The sequence below is a fragment of the Anser cygnoides genome, chromosome 4, assembly GCF_040182565.1.
Source record: "Anser cygnoides isolate HZ-2024a breed goose chromosome 4, Taihu_goose_T2T_genome, whole genome shotgun sequence".
Classification (NCBI taxonomy): Eukaryota; Metazoa; Chordata; class Aves; order Anseriformes; family Anatidae; genus Anser; species Anser cygnoides.
In genome coordinates, this window is record NC_089876.1 from 45,620,248 (window position 1) to 45,641,443 (window position 21,196).

Genomic DNA, 21,196 nt, shown 5'->3' on the forward strand with positions numbered 1-21,196 from the left:
CAGATAGCACCTAAGCAGGATCCACTGCTTTGCTTCAGTTGCATCGCATAACATCGGCACAAAGGTTGGGGATTTTTCTTCACCTTTCCTGGGAGGACCTAAACCTTCTTCTGTGAAGGCTCTGATCGCCTCTCTTAGCCTTTCGGTTCTAACCGAAGCAAAATCCCAAGTGCACAACATGGCCAGCTCAGGACAGAACACCCTTTGAGCCCATGCATCAAGAGAGGTATACTGCTGAAATCAGACAAAACGTCAGAGAGCCTGCATGCACAGGGCCACCACGTGACACCAGGCAGGCCGGGGCACGTACTCCCAGCAGGAGACTTGAAAAGTTGCAACTCCTTTGCAAAGCTGGCAGCCAAGAGCGTTATGCCATGAATGGCATGATGGAGCATCCAGCAGATGAAACAGGGAAGTCTAGAGTTCAGCAGGCCTCTGCCAAAAGCCTGAAAGGCTGTTCCTGGAGGAAAGACAAACGGAGCTGGCAGCTGGACGCGAGTCAGAAGGCAGAGCTGAAACTAGCAAAACTTGAAAAAACAAAGAGGGACTGAGAACAGGAACCTGATTATGAGTTTGATTACGGACTGCTGCATGTGACTTGCGTGCTTTTGAACTGCTGCAGTGTGCCTTCTTGAGCTGACATCATTTATGAAACAAAATCGTCAGCAAAATGCAAAGTACAACAGTCTTTCAATACTGTTTTTTAATCAATGCCTGAGAGATTACCAGCTCTCTTCAAAATTCTGCATTTTTTCATCATTCCCAAAGAGTTTCTTAATTGTTGGTTCAAGTGACTGTTCAAATAGTTACCTAAACTATTCTTGAGGATGTTTCAGATGAAACCTTAGTGGGGGTCACATCAGGAGCAGGACAAGGGCAGTATCTTGTAACATGGATGAAAACAGATGCAGAAATAGGAAAAACTCATTGCTGAACAAATTAGTGTCTTACAAGATCCCAAAGGGGAAGATTGCTTTTTTTTTTTAATTTTTTTTTTTTGGTATCTTCACCAAATGCAAGGTGGGGAGGTGGTACAGCAACAGCACTGCCTTAAATGCAGCTGGCCCTCACCCAGGAAGAGCTCTTCTGAAGTCACCAACATGGACTCTGTGCAGCAACATGGATATTCCCCTTTGAACCATCTTAGGGCACAGGCAACATTTATGAGACCTAACAAAATCACAGTACAAGGCAGCATGGTTGCAGGCTACAACCTCTTACAGTTCTTTACTGACTTGGGCTCAATACACCAGACACTGCAAATAAAAGCAGGGAAATCAGTGGCACTTTCTCTGCTAGGAGAAAGCACAGATTTTAACACATTCTCATAATTTGAGGGATTTCTATCTAACACAAATGTTTTCTTAAACTGTAGCATCTAGAAAAGAAAGAATGCTCTTTGAAACAATAGTAGTGACAGCTGAAACAACAGTAGGTACCACAATCAGGTTGGTCCAGCTAAAATCCAAGAAAAATTGACAACATGAGGTTTGGCTTTACAAAAACCATGAACAACTTATTGCTGTATATCGGTAAAAGTCTCTCAAAAGAACTAACACGAACCCAGCTGAATTTTCAGGTTAAAAAAAAAAAAGACTTGATTCCCTAAGAGGAAAATGCTCCATAATAAACGCAAATAAAAATGCAGTTGAAGTTAATTGGCATTTCAAAATGCTTTGCAGTTAAATTTTAAATGAAAAATAAAAATTAACTATACATATACTCAAAATTGCTTTATGGTTTCTTACACATAGGATTTTTTTTTTCCTTTCAGATTTATGAAACCTTGGTTAGTTGTAAGTTGGTAGATCAAGAGGTGCTGTATTTAAGTTCTTCTTAGTTTTCATTTTTCCTATACTTGTATTTTTTTCTCTTCCTTTTCTCCCAACTGCTTTTTTTCTCTCAAAAAGATATTAAAAAATACAAACACATAAGCTGCAGTAACTGAAAATAATATCGTAGTTTCAAATCTCTACTAGTATAAGTTATTAAACAGAAAATGGAAAGCTGGGCAAAAAGGTGAAATACTGTATCTTATTACTGATTCTCTCATTTAATCTATTTTTCAGATTATTGAAATATTTTAATGTATAAAAAATAAGGAGATGTGCAAGCAAAGACTACAAATCACACACAGCATCTTGTGCATGAAGTGTCTTACATATGTAAATGTATGCAAAACCAAGATTCAGATTTCACAGGCAGTCTCTGCAGACAGAGCGATGAACTATGTAATTTGCAAGGTGAAATCTACTTTATTTCCCTTCAATATCTGAAGGGTACTTCAGCAAGCTCTCTGCTTACTGTTGTGGGAGGGCAGAGCTGCTAAGTCTCAGAACTGCTTTACATGGGAGCTGAGGCAGGAAGGGATTGTGGTCCTACACCAAAAAGGTGTTGACCTTTTTGTCCTGTAAGCATATATAACACATCATATAGCAGAAGAGGGACCTTCAGTGCTCACGCAGCAGCAGCAGGAGGGCTGCTTGGTCACTAGGTCACGCCAGAGGGGCGAGGACGAACCTGCCAGTAAAAGGGGCAGTGGTGGGATGGGGTCCTCTCAAGCCACACCACACAAAATTTCCCTTCTCCAGCTTTTCAGCACAGAGCAGGGTGTGCAGCAAGAGTGAAACCGGGAGGCTGCTGCCTTGCTGGGCACAGCTGGTGGTGTGCGAGAAGCCACGCTGAGCACCTGTGTGGGGCTACGGGGTCTGAGCACGACCCGCCTGGGCTGCTGTGGGGACGGGTGTGAGTAAGGAATGGCAGCGCGAGGTGGGAGTCGAACGAAAATGTCTCGTGCGGAAGTGAGAGACTCGACAAATCTGATCACAGCGTATGCTGGAAGAAACTTCACAACTCATGAAGTCATTCTGGTCCATAATTAACTGAAAATTAATTACAGAATCTTGAAAAGAGCATAAACCAAAAATGGGCCAGCATACCTTCATAGTGCAGTTGCTCACTCTGAATCTCTTCCAATAATTAAGTCTAGCATATGGCACTGGAGTTTAAAAAAAACAACAACCACACAACAAACAAACTATGCTTCCCAAAAAAGTTTTAGAGTCCTGCCTGCTGAAGGGATATGTCTGTCTGCAGTGCACAGGCATACTTTCTAGAAATGAGTAGGATGAATTAATTTGGTATTTGGCAACTTCAGCTTCGCAGAAATTACAGGTTGCAGATGCTTCTTATGAAATCAAAACAAAAATCGAGAAAAGAACGTAATTAGGTAAATTATTTGCTGACTTGATGAATAATTCTCTAAAGACTATTAGAGGATAAGAGCATGGAGAACTCTACAATTTTTCAACAAACAAAAGGAGAAGGTAAACAATAAAACTGCTACATTAATTTGGTTGAGCATTCATAAAAAGGTGTAGTTTGTAGCACTGAATTACACGTATTTTTGTAAAAGGTGCTTAAAGCATGGCATGCTGCCACACATCAAAATATTATTTTTTTGTACAGAAAAAATAGTTAGCATGCTGGGAAGTTCAAGATATCTGATCAAAACAAACCTGCAACACTTTGGCACAGTAAACAAAAGAAAGAACATTAAAAAAATTGAGAAAGAATATAACTGGGAAAAAAAAACACCAAGAAAGACCAGTAGATTAGAGATTGAGCAAAAACGTGTTGCATGAAACATGGAAAAATCTTTCTGATTTCCAGTTTTCCACTACAGAGATGAGTAGCTTCAGTTACAGTAGGAAGACAATCAGAAATTTTCACATTACAAGATGTTTTCTCTTTGCTTTCTAAAACACCCTATTTTGGTAACTGGGAGCTGGGTGGCAGCCTGGGGTGCAACCTCCCTGTAGACAGAAAGGGATGCAAAAGAGAGTCAAATTTTTTTCCAGCCCATGGAAGACAGGAACTTGTCCTGTACAGCAACAGTTCTTCTGTATCAACTGCTTTATTCCCCCATCAAAGTGAGGACATAAATCACTGTAATCATCCAAAAGTAGAAAAGAAATGTCCATGGCTTCAGCAGCTTGCCCACTCCTCAGCCCTGAGCTACGCTTATGACCCTTTTGCATATCATCTTGCTATTTTTCCCATGAACCAGACACATAGGCATCTCAAATGCCGTTTGTTTTTTGTGTTTACCTTTGCTTCCATTTGGAGAGTGAGAGCTTAAATTAGATCTACCATACAAAGAGCACAGCACTGTGCAGTGTGACTCAGCTAGAGAGTACTATGCTGCAAATAGGATTTAAACTAAATCACGTTTATAAATTCATTTTCCCCCAGCTCTTTACTGTTCACAATGCCTAACAAAATACTTGCATGTTTTTGTTATAAGTCCAAACTAGAAACAGGTAAAAGTCAATTTTTATTGAAGTAGTGTATATCCTTGGCAAAAGTAGGCTGTCCACTGATGAAACTACAAGCTATCATGTATCTTCATAATAATATGAACACACACTGTATACTCAAGTTAATTATGAAAAATTGTTTCTTAGTACCAAACCTTGGAAATTTCTGTGAAAAGAAAATTACTGTTTTCAAATCTGCATTAATAACTATTCTTGCCACTTCAACCTCTTTTTTCACGATGATCTCCATCATAACAGAAACCCCTGGAACGGCACATGTAAGTTCCCAAAATTAAGTCTGAGATGCTGTGTTGCTCCTCCAAAGATGCCCAATGCAAAGTGCACCACTGTGGAAGGAGGACTTAAGTTGCTAATGGCTTTAAGCCATCAACGTTTCCTGCCAGACTGGGGCCAGCTGAAAGACTGAAAGGTCTGTTAGCATGATTTGGCAGCCCTGTCTCCGGGCTGCAGGCACCTTCTCTCTAGCAGTCCTCCCCCTGCCTCCAACCTGGCCTTTCTCTACTGGACCATGCACAAGGCACCATATTGCATCCCTATCCACAGCCATGTCCCTACCATCTCCTCCACTGCAATGATGGAAGGACTGTTTTATGCCATTTAAGTTCCCTTATGTAGCAGAAAGGGATTGAATCAGGAGTGAGAATTTCATCTTAGTTTCTCTAAGTGAAGGAAATCATCAAAACAGTTAAAATCACAAAGTTCATCTGCACACCTCTACAACTGCGTTGTAGAGATAGGCTCTGCCTCCTAAGTCATTAAATGAAGATCAGTAATTGTAAACAAATACCAGCAGACTACCAAGATCCAACAAAAGGGAAGATTTTTCCACGTATTCCTCATTTACAGCACTCTGGCAAGTGCAAAAAGCAACCCCATCAAACTACGCTTATGCCCAGCAATTTGGCCTCTTCTTCTTTAGGAATCAGAAACAAGGGGCCTAGGGGGCAATGCAGCATCTCAAAACTGGCAGAGGGGGGTGAAAAAGGTCCTAATGGGAGAAAAAGGTAGGGCTACTCTCCACAAAGAGTGAGGAACAACTTGCTTGAGAATTTCTGCCACAAGATAAGACACAAAAAAGAAGATGGGGAGGTAGAAAAGGCATCAGGAAGCACACATGAGCCTGCATTTTGCATAGAACCTATGAAAGACAAGCAGCTAAATGTGTCTATAGAACTAAACTAAACCAGTTCTAACAATAGGCCCAGGTGGATAACAAAAAATAATTGAGAGAGGAAAGAATTTGGAGGAATTATGTGACCATGTTATAACTTTCTGGAACAGTAAAAACATCCTAAGGAAATGGTTACTCTGTGTATCAGGGAAAGGACCTGTAGCAGTACCCAAACCCCCAGTCACAGACTATAATAAACCTGAGAGTTGGGGGAAAAAGTGATTTATAATACAATTTGCTCAGGGAGATGACTCGTAACAAGATGCCTACTGAAGCACAGCCAGAATTGTGTAGACATTGTAATTGAAGAATTAAAACAATGGAAAAAACTATTATAAGTTTTGTTAAAATACAGTTTTCAAGATACTTTTAATTATTAAGAAAAGTTTTTACCTTTTGTTATTGGCATATGAATGACGGAGTAACATCATCAAAGTAACTGCATATACAAATAGCTGCAGAAATGAATCAGTATAAATGTCGAATACGCATCAACAAAAAAAGTTGAGAGGTTTCACTGCGTGTGCCTTTGTTTTTCATGATGGTATAAAATGTTTTTTAGTATTCTAGAGAATGCTCATCACCAAAAAAAATTATGCAAGCCTTGAAGCCTTAACACTTTTAGCTATATGAGATTCGAGTAAAATTACTGTCATCATAAAACACCCACTTTTCTTTTTTCTGAGCCATAGAATACATATCTCCAAAAGCTGATTTAGAATGACAATAGTTTATTAGCTATTAAGCACTTCTTCAGGATAATTCCACCTTAAACTTCTGAGATTATGCAGCTGCCAGAACTATAAAAAGGCTGCACATTTCCAATATTTTTGCCTAATCAAATTAAGAGACCAAACTATTAATATTCTACTTACCTCCTAGATTCATTCCAGCTTGCAGACATTTCTGTAATCGACAGGCTGGGCAGTTCTTCCTCCGAATCTTATCAATTATGCAGTCGTTCCTTCCCGCACACAGATAATTGTGCTGTCCTGAATGAACCAAAAACCAAAATGCTTTATTAGAGTATGTATTTAAATAATTCCCATTTCTTTTCCTCTCATTGTGCAGTCACTTTGGGTTTCTTATTAATGCAGAAATTCCCAATCCCATTCTTTGGTCTTCCCAATAACCTTGGTAACTTATCACGGGCCTTACTATGAGCTTTTATTCTGCTTAATTTGGGAAAGAGCTTTTTCTTCTAAGCAGGACTTCACTTTTTTTTTTTTTCTTCATACAACAAATGATTGGTTTGATCTTTTTCAAATATCCTTACATGTGCAGTACCACAAAGCAGCCCAGTACCTCTTTGTTATAAACCCAAGGGCCAGTCTCGTGTCAAAGAAGTTCACAACCTGAGGCAGAAACGCCAGGTGGAGGTTGATGTTCTGAATACACTCTGTTCTCTTTAACCAGTTCACAGAGTGCTTGATTTCTGATTTAATACCTTCCTCTATATAGCAGATTTCTGAAGGGTTTACCAAAGCAGGTTTAAATCACAACATATTACTTCAGTTCTGCAAAGCCCCACAGAAACACTCATGAAGAGACAGCAGGTATTTAATACACAACATTTAGCAGAAGGGAAATACATGGCAAGAAGGAAAATAGGCTGGCATTTAACAACTTGAAGACTCGAAAGGAGTTTTGCTTTGTGGGAGTAATGTAGGTAGAGCAAACGGATGCGGTGTGCCAGGCAAGGGCAGCACCACATACATGGACTTTTCAAAAGAAGGTGCTTGAATTGGATGTGGAAGAAAGGAAGCCACAAGGGGTTAGTGCAGCATGACAGGAAAAGAAAGAGGAAGATTATTTGAGCTGCCTGAATCCAGAGGTGGCACACTGGGATGCAGGGAGGCCACAACAAGCAGCTTGCAGCAGATGTGACAAAAAGTGATACAAAGAGCTTCCAGAAGGATGAAAGGAAAGGACACAGCTCACAGAAATACAACGCTGCAGGATTTGCCAGCACCTGAAATTTGAGAAAATAGTCCAGTGTAAAATACAACAGTGTGCTGCAGGTGTACGTAGCTGGCACCGTAAGAACTACACCAAGCCCTGGGGAGAGGCATTTTAGAAAGAAGGTAAGAAACTCATTAGTCTGCAAACTAAACACAAGTTAGTAACAAAGACACACAAGACAGAGGAAGAAAATAGGATTGCAACTGCAGTTACACCAATGAGGAACAAAATAGAGAGACTCCTAAGCCAAAACCCAAATGAAGATGAGATGTGAAGAAAACCAAGAACTGGACAAAGAGCATGAATGTCCATGCCAACAACTGAAGCAAGTGACAGCGGTGCAAGAGGCTGGTGCATACAGGGAAGAGGAAGCAAAGACATAGGCTCAACAAGGGGACAAAGCTGCTGCAGAACAAGAGTTTTAAGATATTTTTGCCAAGACATTTTCCACAATACACAAATGCCTCCTCGGGGAAAGTCAAAGAGAATATTCATGGGACACAGGAGACCTGGCTTCTATTTTAGGTTCTTTCAGGAATTTGCCTTACAACTTCAGATAAGTAATTTTCTATCTCTACATCTGACTACCTTTCACCCCTAGCCAACGTTACCTATTTAGACAGTGAACTCAAATTTGGGCTATTTCTTGCATCTCTTCACTGAGCATCTCACACAAAGATTGGTTCAACCTTATTTGAGTAAGCAAAGTGTTACTGTAATACCACAAAGTTATTGTCACTTAGATAATAACGTTTTAGATGTCTAACCACTGAGCAGATTGACAAGTCAGTGCTTTTATTAAGGGACTTCACCTAGCACCGTGGCACTGCCGAAAAACAATAAAACGTGGGCAAGATAATTCATGAAATGAAGCTCATGAAGTTATGCCAGACAAGTTCAAGATGAACAATAATTTAGTGACAGCATCAATATCCATCAGCTGCTCTTTAAGTAGGCCTGCTAAAATAATAAGATAAAATTCTTAGCTAATCACAGACTGAAAACCTGCTTATCACGTAATGTTTATAGTATGGAGTGATCTGTACAAAAACCAGATACACAAGAGAAGAATGTACTTAATTCCTATTTGCATTTTTGCTCTGTACTGAACACATCTCCTAAAGAAGCAGCAGCATGAAAGTGAAATTAAAGTGGAAAACACAAGTGTTTAAAATAATGATACACAGCATAAAGATGGTTTATATATCTTTACAAACACTGGTATCTGGATTCTTATACTGATTTTGTGGAGAGAAGGGAAAAACGGTTATTTTTTTGTGAGGAATGTAAGTACGATTGTTCAGTGCTCATACAATGTCCTTTGTACATCACAGAGTACTGCAATACCATTTTTAGGCTTTCACAGGCGGGTGCAGGCTATTAATACGACAAGTCAGCTCTAATGCTGCAAAATGAACCCCATTGCAGAATCTCCCTGAAGGCAGTTTGTTCTACGAAACTGTACACCTGTTAAGTCAACATTTTTCATTACTGCTTTCAAAAGCTAATGAGTTTAATAATAAGAGGTTAACATTTATGTACTCCATGATAATTACTTGGGTCACATTCTTAAATACTGTAGAAACGTTTGTTTGCCTCGATCACTGTCACATGGTGACTTCATAAGGAATCCTCCCACTATAGATGAGTACTTCCATAAGTCACCCTTCAAATGGTTTAGGTAGCCTGTAATTATTACTTTCTAATCCATCAACTTTAGGCTAAATAATTTCAGAAAACATAATTTAGTAAAGGCTCCTCAGTTTTTGAATCGTGTATCTCTGAATACTAACATATGGTACAAAATCTGTAAGTAGTTTTTCTAGTAAGCAAATGTCTTTTGTAGATCAGAGAGATCATCAAATTTCTTTTATTTTCTTGTATTTATTGATTAGATAACCATGGCCATCTTAAAACTTACACTAATGAAAATAACTTGAAAACCCTTAAAAAAGAGAAGAGATCAGTATTTAGGCAAACCTTCTATGTATAGTATAGTATCACATAATAAAGAAAAAATTTTCACCTGGAAATGATTTTTTATCATCACTTATTATGAAAAAAAGCTTCAGATTTCCATGCAATCAAAATATTATTTCTGAAATAAAACTGATTCTGAAAAATAAGTTAGTAAAGCAGAGACTCTCATAATGAATCAGAATCTTCCATTCCTGTAGCATGATCCTCACTCATGCCCCTAAACTTCAAAATAAAACAAAACCAAACAAAACCTACACATCTGAGACTGATGCGACTCTCAAGACCACCCGGGCTCTTCAGGTTCTCAATGAGGTGATGGAGATCATCCTGCAAGGAAGCTGTTGCTTTTGTGGTGCCTAGATCTCTAACCCTCTCAAGAAGCATATTGATCTTTCTGTGTAGCTTGTGCTTAGCTTAACCTAGTTATTCTTTTTATCCAGTTTAATCACCCACAAGTGGGCTGGAAAGCGACAGAGTAGATATCAAATTCTCATCTCCCATGTGCTAATGCATTAAGATGAAAGTGATTTTTATATATGCCCTCATTAAGTGCATTTCTATGAGGTAATTCCTATTCCATTTAAAATACATAGATACAAAAGATGCCAGGAAAATTTCCTGTTCAAAATAAATAATGAATAGGTACTACACTGTTGCATACTAAGAAGAAATAAATATCTGTCATATTCATGGTACAGCTGAAGGAATATTTGAGTTTGCACTTTTCAGGTTACTATGTCACTATATCCCACAGGAAGACACAAAATAAACCACACACAAAAATATTTCACAGATGAGAGAACTGAAAAGCATTTAAAAGTCTTCGATTCCCTAATTTTATAGGACTATGAATGAAAACAAAGAGGAAGTACTCATGAACTTGAGTCTTGTCCTCTTAGTACATTTTCTTGAACAAGCAAAATTCAGGAGGGAGGAAAAAAAGCAGTTCTTATCTGGCCTACGAATTACTGCCCAAATAAGGCTGCAGCAGAAACCTGCAGCATCAGTTGTGCCTTTATCCACTTTAAAATTCCAGCATAATGACTGAACCACCAGTCCCAAAAAGTGACTTGCTCAGATGAGCTCATATATGCGGGCAGAGCGCTACTGCACTCTTCATGATACATCAAGCCATGCAAGTCCGCAGTAGGAACGGGGTCTAAATATTTCTTGCCAGTAATATTTCTGTTACTGTCTAAGGCAAAATTAGAAAATTACAGCAGTTTGTGAAATATTCCACATGTTCTCTCTGCTGCCTTTTTTTTTTTTCTTAAAGTTTTTCAAAGTCTAAGTCAGGAACTGCAAGTCATTACTAAGTCCTCTACATTTCTGCTGTCTTGTTAAAATAGCAACTACTATGATCAAATGTTAAACGTAAAAAAAAAAAAAGGAAAGAAAGAAAAAAGAAAGAAGAAAAAAGCGTAGTGCTGGAAGAGGATCCAAAGACTGTTTAATTCAAGCCCACTCATGGAAGCAAGATAAGACTAGCTTCATAGTTCAGGCAGATTTTTTTCACCCCTCTAAATTTGCCTACGAACCTTCTGAGGAAAGGTTTTCTGCAATTTCCCTGCAAACCATGTGACTAGGCCAGTGATTAGTGAGCCTTTAGGCTGTATTTTTTCCCTTTGCAGTTAACCTTAACAGGAATATTTTGCAACAGAGAGAGAAGTTAGCACTCCCCCCAAGACACACAGAGTAATAGACTGTGATCTCCTTTACAACAATCTCATGCTTATCAAAAAATGTATGTTCCCCATCTCTTTGCTAGACTAAACAAATCCAGTTCTCTCAATCTTTCCTCACAGGTCATGCTTCCTAAATCTGTCATCATTCCTCTTATTCTTCTCTGCTTTCTTTCATAAAACGTAGCGCCCAAAACTGGACGTGTTCCTCTCGCTGAGTTTCACCATTGCTAAGCACAATAACATGGTTACTTCCTGCACCTTGCACACAACACTCCTGCTAATAAAATCCTGCACCACATTTGTCTTTTGGCAATTGCATTGCCTGGTTGACTCATGCTCGCTCGGGCTCTGCTCCGCCACCCAGCTCCTTTCCTGCAGCCCTGCTGCCTCGTTCCCTGCCTTGTGCCGGAGGCATTGCCCACCTTCACCCGGGAGCTGATGCTCTCTTTCCTCAGCTAGGGCTACTGCAGCATCCCCTGGGAAAGGCAAGGGGAAGGTCCGAAAGCCGGCCTCTGAAACAGCAGCGTGTTTTGGGACCCAAAACAAAGACACGATTGAGGAAGCCTCGCAAAAGGAGGGGAAAGTGAGAAAACAGGAGCGGCAGCTAATGAGCAAACAAAGCAGAACAAGCTTTAAAAAACCTCAACTTCTAAAATAGCATCTCACCGAAGCATATCAAAGCGCATGTGAAATTCACAAACTTTCCTTCTCCATCCACAAAGAGAATTAATGCATTAACTCATAAAACTAAGGCAAAGTTGCCTTCCTGTAGCAGAGGCCAGCCTAGGATTGAAGGAGCCAGAATTCCCCTCCAGCCCCACAGCCCGGAGCTGCCCATCAGGGCTACGATCCCTTTGGAGCCTCTGGGCTAGCACCAGGGCTAGGATGTCCCCATAGTCCCTTGCCCACGACGACAAGGACACAATAAAAGTCTTAGGGCTTTGAGTGCTGACCAACACCAGCTCGAGCAGGTGCACAGAGGTGTTAAATGCTATTACTGGCCTCCTCAGCACAGGGAAGCTCATCTAATGACCCTCCTGCTGCTTCTGTCAGCATTTGCTAGCATAATCACCCATTTTACCCATTATCCTACTGAATGACAGGAAGAAAAAAATCTGGGTTCAATATCTATACTTCTACACTATGAGCCCCTCAATTCCATAAGCATTTTTTACTGCTCATCTCCATCCTTCCTCTTTACCCACCAGCCCCTCGACGGCACAAGCCTGGCGCCTGCAACCACTTTTCTCTGCTGAAGGAAACACAAAAAACCTGCGGCAGATAATCAGTAGGAGGAAAGGATGCCTCTCACCTCGGCAGTATCTGGTCAGCAAACAGAACTTTGTGTCGGGAATTCCTGCTTGCTGGCATAGCCCTAATGAAGGGGGTTGCCACCTGCAACACATATCCTGCACATCCCAGCCTCTTGTCCACGCTCTCGGGGCTGTATGATGTGCTCCTTTCAGCCAGCTCTGAGACCTTCGCATATTTTGTGAAACTGTTGTTACTACTGTAATCCACATAAGCCGTTGTAATTAATAAAAATAAACTGTTTCTTTTTATAGATCAAATGTAAATAAAATTCCTGCTAAAACTTGTCACAGTAATTTCCCATATGAAAAAAAGGATTTTCTCTTTCAAAGGAATTATATCGCACTTTGAAGAAACAAACGGCATATACCTGAGGTTTTTATTTCACAATCTGCAGTAGGTACTCTCAAATAAATCAGCATGATAAGTACAATAAAACGAATCTCTTTGAAAATTTTCAGTTTTCCCACAGCCTCTATTCCTTACAATTAAAAAAAAAAAAAAAGTAAAGTAAAAAGCCTGCTATTCAATGGAAATCAGAATTGCATTTTCATTTAAAAGGTCCATTTGTTACACAGTTGAGGTTTTTTTTTTTTTTTTTTTTTTTTTTTAGCAGTTGACAACTGCCCAGCAACAGCAGCCTATGTTTGCAGTCACTATTTTAGGCTACATCACATGTCAATTACATAACCTTGTTTTACTGCTCTTGAACTGGTTCGAACAACCTGGGAAACAGATTAGGGCAGTCCCTCCCGAGCTGCAGTCCCAGTGCAGCCGCAGCCCCCTCCTCCCCGCTACAGCTCCCGGGGCTGCGGCCGCAGCGGGTTACTCATTGTTAGACCTACCTGAAGCATTTGGTAATTAACTTCCTCAGCTCTGCTTAAACCAGTCCGGTCTGACCACGGTAAACTAATAAACTCGGTTCCTCATGCTAAGATTTATGAGTAATGCAGAATAAGCTTATAAATGCCACAGACAAGGTACAGAACTGAGATATGAATATTGCCTCTTCGTTTTACACAGTGAATGCTCACGGTTTGTGTTTCAGATACTGATCTCAGGGCTTCCCAAAATTCAGACCCACTTCAGGGTCTATCTCCTTCATCACTCCACCGGTCTACTCTTCTGGCCGTACCACCCCAGACCAAATGCTTTTCGGCTGCAGACAAAAGTTGTATCTGTCAATTGCTCAAGACAACAATATCGACCCATTATGGTAATTATTACCAATTGTGCTTATTGCATAGGTATAGTCTACATCCTTCTCTGAAGCATGAATTTAGAGCTTTCCCTCCGTTAAGTTAAAGACTTGATTAAGATTTGTTTTGATTTTGGAAAAATATTCACCACATTGGGATATTCCCTGCTCGCTTCTCATTCTCCTGCTAGTTCTAGACCCCAAGACACCTCCCCATTCTTTTTTAGCCATTTATATTAGTGGATTCATTTATCTACATTTTTTATTATAATTTTGTAATTCTCCTTCCCCCGCCCTTTTTTTCTTTCCTTCAGTAAAGTTTATTTTCTCACCTATCCTTCTCCCTTATCTACTTTCATCTTTAGTGCTCTACCCCTCTCCTGTTCCACGACTGTTTCTTCAGGTTGTTCATTTCCTTCCAAATGCGTCATTTCCTCCATTCAACCTGTAACTAGTCATTTCATAGGGCGCTTTTACACTGCAGTCAAAGGTTACACCTCATTTCATACACCCAAGCAAAGTAGCGCAAAACCAGCTGGGATACGGATAAAAGCACAGCCTCAACAGCATCGCTCTCTGCGGGGTCTACAGAATCCAGCTAGGGCGCTTTTAAAAGCACAGGCACATCAGTTACTTGGTGCTCAAACAGTGAGAACAGTCTGTTAACTCCAGCAACACACTATTTTTCTAAATTTTCTATATGCTTTATACCTTGTGTTTAACTACTGTTTCTCATTACCATGTTATACAAGCTACCGACTGAAATACATGCTGCCAATTCTTTCCAAGCATCCCAGAGAAAGAGCTGCAGGTCGTTCTCAGGTGGGGATTACATTATCAAACACCCTGTGCATGGACTACCACGTTTCCTCCAGAAAGCTGAAGTTTGAAAGGAAAGATGAAATACCAGTGCTTCCACCCGCGGTGACTATGGATATAAAGCCAATTTCCTTTCTTTCTGGAAGTGAAGCAGGGAGTGCTGTGTCCCCTCCAGTGCTTTTTTTACAGCATCACAGCTGCCTATCGATAGAGACTACATGCAAACGTCTACTTGAAATCTCTGCAGCCAAAACAGGGAATATGCTTTCCCCAGGATTAGCCATCAGTGAATACCTAATGCAACAACTTGGGAAATATGATACGTGGAAGTTTTCAAGTTGCCATACTACTGTGCTCTCCCCATGCACATCAAAGAGGGCTGATTTCAGTGCTCTGGCTATTTTGATACGGAGACTGTCTCCTGCTGCTTCCCCCTCAGGAAACTTGCTTTCACACTGGGCTGAGACCAGGTTAACACAAACAATTGGTACGTCTGGTGATCCTGGCAAAGCAGATGAGAAGTTATAAAAATCATTCTCACTCACTATTTTAAGCAGACTGAAAGGGCATCGATGAGAGGGATCAAGGAGAGAGGAAATTTGGCAAGGGAGCCAGGGATGTAGCCTAAAAGAGGCTAGTGTTCTGCAGGAGAAACCATCCAGCAGAGATGAACTCTATTAACAACAGTGAGAAAAGTCAGAAAGAAAACACACATAAATTTCTATTATTTGAGACACATGCATTTGCTTGTGTCACACTTAGAACATGCTGCACAACTTTGGAAAGCTTCTTAAAGTCTTTGCCTGGGAGTTCCAGCTGTCCTGTTATCCAGGGGGACTGAACCACTGGCACAAGATATGCCCCAGGCTGGAACTTGGAGAAAACCTGGGCCGCAACCAACCCTGGGGCTCCTCTGAGAGCTGGGCTGCGGGGTCGCACCTGCATCTCCATGATGGATGCAGAGTTTGCACCAAGCAGCCACGCCAACAGTTGGGTGAGGAGGAGAGCTGGAGCCTCCCGAAACCCAAAGCAGCCAACAAAGCTCTTGGCTCAGCATGATCAAAGTTTAAACCTGACCATGCAGCACGGTGGATACTCTGCAAAAGGAGCTTAACTACACGGTAATTCTCTTTTTATGCAGAAATGTTGAATCATACTAAATAGCACAGAAAAGGAAGAGGAAAAAAACCACCACCATATTTTATAGGCAAAGTATCTGATTCTTGCAAAGCATTTCAGATCCAGTGAAATCACACTGCATTGGAAATCTGGTTAGGAGGAAAACCAAGGAAAAATATCTACAAACACCAAAATATCCTGTTACAGAGCTAAATCATTTTGTGTCTGTTTTGAAGTCAGTTTTCTTTTCAATTGTTTTTGATTTTAGGTTATATTGGATACAGTAAGACAGAGTCACAATTAAAGGTTCAGATGATATTGTTTTGACAAACTCAGATATCTAATATTTTACAGCATTTTATTCTGCTGCAAGTTTCCAATTTCTCATTTTGGTTTGAATTTTAAATGAAGACTAATTTTGAAGTCTCTAAATTCTGTTATCTGCAGAGCAGTATGTATGGTAGATTTACAAGAGATCATGTTGCGTGCATGATGCCTACCACTGCTTTCCCATGCTAAAAATCTGATAAGGCATTCTTGACATACTACAAATTTTCATGCACTTTGATGGAAAATTTCAATGTACAAGACAGGGTATTGAAGGACAGCAAATGCTTTTTTGCATGATGCTTATTTGAAAGCCAAACTGCAATCAAAATGTCCTTCCACTTTTACTGATACAAACTGTCAACTATGCTGCACTCACATACATGATGTTGTGTCTTGCTCTACAACTAGCTCACTAAGCTTCACTGTTACAACCAGATTTTAGGAAGTACACGCTGTGATATAAGATCTGTGTGAAATATGAAGTTCATTTAAGGGAAGGTTTAAGGAGGAGGAGGGGGCTGCATTCTGGAACATGCAGCACTGCTGCGTAACGTAAGGATGCGTAGCTGATGGTACGGCTCCCGGAGGTGAATACGCTACTGAAAATATTCACCTCCATAAAAATATTCATACTTCAAGCGTACGCAGGCCCTGGGAGTTGAATGGAGAGATTCTATCTCGAGCCACTTAGTCTGCCTCACGATCCTACTGATACACTCAGGCATGTATCAAACTGTCTTTGCAGCAATCATTTGAGAGGGCAAACTAAGAAAGAGCTTCTATTCTCACAGGGCAGACATGGAAAATCAAGGCACACAGTCAGTGTTAACCCTGGGTTTGTCAATTCCATTTTGTAATTTGGAATTCTGGGCGGACTCCTTCAATGAGATTCATGGTATTTATACAAGATACAGAAAAACAGGTAGTTTCTTTCCTGCAGTAAAACTTTTCCCAGCTCTCGATATCAGTGAAAATATTCTGTTAATATTTTTAAAGTAACTATCCAAATTGTTTGCAAAAAACAAAGAAGTTCAAGTCCGCTATGTTCTTGAAGTCAGCATGTTCAGCAGATTATCAATTTTATTCTGTGTGAATGACACATTATCTTCAAAGCATATTTTTCTCTTCCATTTTTCATGTACAGTTTACTACAGATCAGACTGGAAATATGCTATATCCATAAAAATGAATATTATTATGAATAATGGCAACAATTTAAAATAAGGCCAGCACACACATTGACAAATCTTTTCCTCTGGAACCCTGGTCACTAATAATTCTCTTTTAAAGGCTGAAATCAATACAGTCAGAGGCTTTTAACAGAATCTCTTGAGATCACAAACACAGAAACGTTGACCGAAGTACTATTAGATGCTCACTGAGGTGAACTTAACAGTTTTCTGGGTTTGTTTGCTTGTTTAAAAAGAAGCCTGCTTTATCCCTTTGAAATATGTAAAAGTATTCCTTGTTTATTTTCTCGATTTATCTATGCACTTATTTATCTTTACCAGGAACCTCAGCTCTTTGTTCTTCTGGGTAAGGCTGAAGAAATAGTCAGAAGAAAGAAGACGAGGGCATATCAGAGCATTTGATGATTATAATGAAATTTCCCAACATGTTTACTGTTAAACGTAAACCAGAAGTAGAATGAAGTACCAGAAAGGATATTACACTGATCACAATACCTGCTTTAATCTGTAAGGAGATGGCTGGGTCTCTGCAAGAACCCCCTGCAGCCAGTGCAGAATTTCCAGGCTGCTGTACCAGAGAGCCATGGGTCCAAGGCCTCTCTCCCCCGAATTTAGGTCAAGCTTGCTGGGTAGCCCTGCCTACAGTCATCATTCACAGCCCCCTGAAAAGCAGCTTCTGAATGGATCATGGCATCCCTCCCGTGGCCCTGGAAACTGCTACTTCACCCTCTGCTTATTCACCCCAGCCCGAGAGGCTGAGCAAGAATTCATTCACCAGTAAAAACACAGGCAAGGCTTTGATTCAAGCAATTATCCCAAATTTTAGCACAGCTCCCTTCATCTTGCTGGTGATGCTCCTGTGACCCCATTCAGCCAGCCAAGCTGGATCCGACTACAGCACCGGAATCAGTGAGCTGGGGGAAAGCTACAGGGAAAACACATTTCTGTGCTGAGGCAGCAAGTCCCGGTGTCACCCACTGGTGATGTTTTGCACAGGAATCATCTCAGGGCTTGAATAACTAAAACTATGGATAACTCAATTCACATGCTGTATCATTTTCAATGCCTATGAAGTCATTACTGAGTGTTAAAAAGGCATCTATTAAAGCATACCAAATCTTGCAGACAATTTGCACGCCAGAGTGGGATCTTAAAAGGGATCATGCCTTCCCTTCACAATAAGAAAAGGGATATTTAGGTAAAAACAAGTATGACAAATTTACGCCCGAATGACAGTGGCCACTGGAAACAAAACTGAAAAAACAGACCTAGACCAATAGGATAAAAGTCATCACAAGGCATAATTACAGCATCACCAAGGCATAAACTGAATTATTCCATTCTACTTTCAAAGATCATTCTGCCTAATTGACATAATTGCTGTTGCAAAATTTGTTTTGCTCAGTAAAAACTAAAGACCAATTAGAATTTAACTTATATCCAGAATTCACCCATGAATTAAGGTAGCTGCTCCTTCATGGTATATATTCTTACCCTTTGCATTCACATTTAAAAAAAACAAACAAAAAAAAACAACAAAAGAAACCTCCTCAATCTATTCACATTTAACCTCACAGGAGTCATGTTTGAACACAGATTTTTACAGTTCTAATTCAATCTCAAGAATTAAAATTCCGGTAGTATTAAGCAGATTGAATTAATTTTTGTTTCTTGCAATGGGCTATTTAATAAAAACTCATGTGAACTGAGACATCATTGCTTAAAAAAAGAGAATGGACTGCATGAAAATCCTTTGGGTTAACCTTAATAAAATATAGTAATTTTCTTATTAAAATGAGATGCAGTTTAGTTTTTACCAAAGCCCAGTCTCTTTGGCAACAACCATCATCTCCAGCTGGTAAAGCGAGGTCAACAAAGCGAATAGATGATTGAGGGTGGTGGTCGTTTAGTACAAAGCCTTTGTACAAGCTTACCTCAGTTTCACTGGGCTGACAACGTATTTTTGTATGCAGCAAATGGCAGGTTTCACTAGCAGCATCAAAAGCAGTTGCTGTATCTTTGAAAAATGATAATGACTAAAGGCAAAATTCCACTTGTCTGGAGCATAAGTTGAAAGTAAAGGTGATAAAACTTGAATTTAAAAAAAAAAAAAGAAGTTTTGAAAAGGTCACTAGCATCAAAAATCTGATCTGCTTTCTACTCATGCCAGATTTCAGTGTGATGTACTGAACTCCAATTTCTTATTATAAGAGGATAGTCCAGTCCTTTCCTTCTCCTAACGCATTCTGAGTTTCCAAGCTCCGTTTTGCCATCTTCAGAAGCAACTTTGAAACTGACAGGCAGCAGTATTAAAAGCCTCCCTGAAAAGGTACACTTGTGTCTGAAAACACACAAAGAAAAGATCAAAATGAAAATTAAAAGCAGATGCACTTTATGTACTAAAAGGTTTTTTCCACTTTGATAAGTGGATTATAATGAAGTGTGGCACCATGTTTCATACAATTTATTAATCCAGTCCCACTTATTTGCACTCCGAAGCAGCATAATGATTTCAAATGTTGGAGCACTGCCAAAACTCACATGCAGAAATAATTAAGAAATTACATGGAAAGATCGGTCATTGTTGGGTTTGGGGGTTTTCCAAGAGGCAGACGGACTTTTAGTTACCAGAAGACCAAGGTTAAAATAGTTCTAATAAAAGATAAAGTGCAGAAGTGAACTACTTTCTGAAACAGAATAGATACTACAAAAGGATAACTTGAACCTGACCTACCTTGCCATCACAGCTCCTCTAAGTCTGGAGAAAATGGTACAGAAGACCTCTGTTTTTTCCAGCCATCACCTATGCCCTGGTCTTGAGTTTATCTCATCAGCCACATAACCCAGCAAACACAGCAAGAGAATAAAACTTACAATGTTTGAGAAGCATGGAAAGCATGAGTTCAAGGAGAGCACAGAAAAACTGGAAAGCAGAGCACGTAGGTCGTGGTCAGGAGAGCATACAACTAGATGACACCTCCATGGTGCTTCTCCGGCCCCTGAGAGAGGCACACCATCAGCCCCACAGGCTTTCTTAGACCGCCTGAAGGTCCACGCTTTCTCCTGTGGTAGGCTTTTTAGCAACGCAGAGCTGAAACTAGAGCAGGAGTCCAAGGCCATTTATACCTGTACAAAGCAAGCATAAGGCTCTGCAGGATAGGAATGACAGTGCTTTACCTCGATTTTGCCCACGTGTAATTGTCTACACAAAGTAAAAGGGGAAATCAGGCCACAAGTGTAAAAAACCTGCTATTTCTTTGCAGAAAAAAAATAGTGCTGGCAGTTCCCTCTGGGCACAGCATCCTCTTTCTGCTTCTAGGAGCATCGGGACCCCTGTTATTTCTAAGGTAATAGTCCCTGAAGATGTTGAGCCAGCCAACAGATCAGAAATGCTTACTTTAGAGGGTGAAATACACAGATATGGAAATACTGTTGGAGATGCACTCATGCAAGAAATGTATTTTATTTATTCACTGATGCGCAATGCCCAGTTCATTTTATCCACTACATTTCCCATCCACTAAAGTCTAATTCCTCACCTGAAAAATACTGTTTATACAGTAAGCAAGAAATCTAACATCCAGTTAATTGATACTACTTGGCAAGATTTACTCGGTGAGGAGACCCTATATCAGTTTTGCCATTAAAAAAAAATTCTACAGCCAATTCCTACTGAGATTAAGACATCGCCAAATGCTGACAGTTTATCACATTGGGAAGACATCCTGTGGAGTATCAGAGGGACTACCGCTTATTTTGATCTTTTCATTGGAAGTAGGAAGAGAGGAGGAGGAGTTGCCAGCATTAAGTGTGGATAGAGAAATAATACAAAAGGCTATAGAGAAATTAGAAGCAAAGATGTGAAACAAGTAATAAAATTGCAGTTGGAAAAATGCTACTGTATGCACCAAGGGAGTAATTCAAAATAAAGAGTGAACAATACAGCAAAATTTGGAAAGCAGCAACATTGAGAGACACCTAGATAACAGGACAATTTAGATGTAACAAGTAACGCAGAAGAGAACAAAACGCCTGTAACATCTCTGGTTCCTTCTGTAGGAGAATTGCACAACAGAGTAGGTTGGCATAAC

The 21,196-nt window shown here is 40.1% G+C and overlaps 1 protein-coding gene across 4 annotated transcripts in view; it reads right to left on the reverse strand.

The window, feature by feature from the left end:
- NR3C2 (nuclear receptor subfamily 3 group C member 2) overlaps positions 1 to 21,196 on the reverse strand; it is a 203,827-nt gene that overhangs the window by 52,070 nt on the left and 130,561 nt on the right. For all 4 annotated transcript variants that reach the window (XM_048071804.2, XM_048071805.2, XM_048071803.2 and 1 more), the window contains one exon: positions 6,387 to 6,503. In XM_048071804.2, the coding sequence (XP_047927761.1) occupies positions 6,387 to 6,503 (117 nt within the window). The remainder of the gene's footprint in view (positions 1 to 6,386; positions 6,504 to 21,196) is intronic.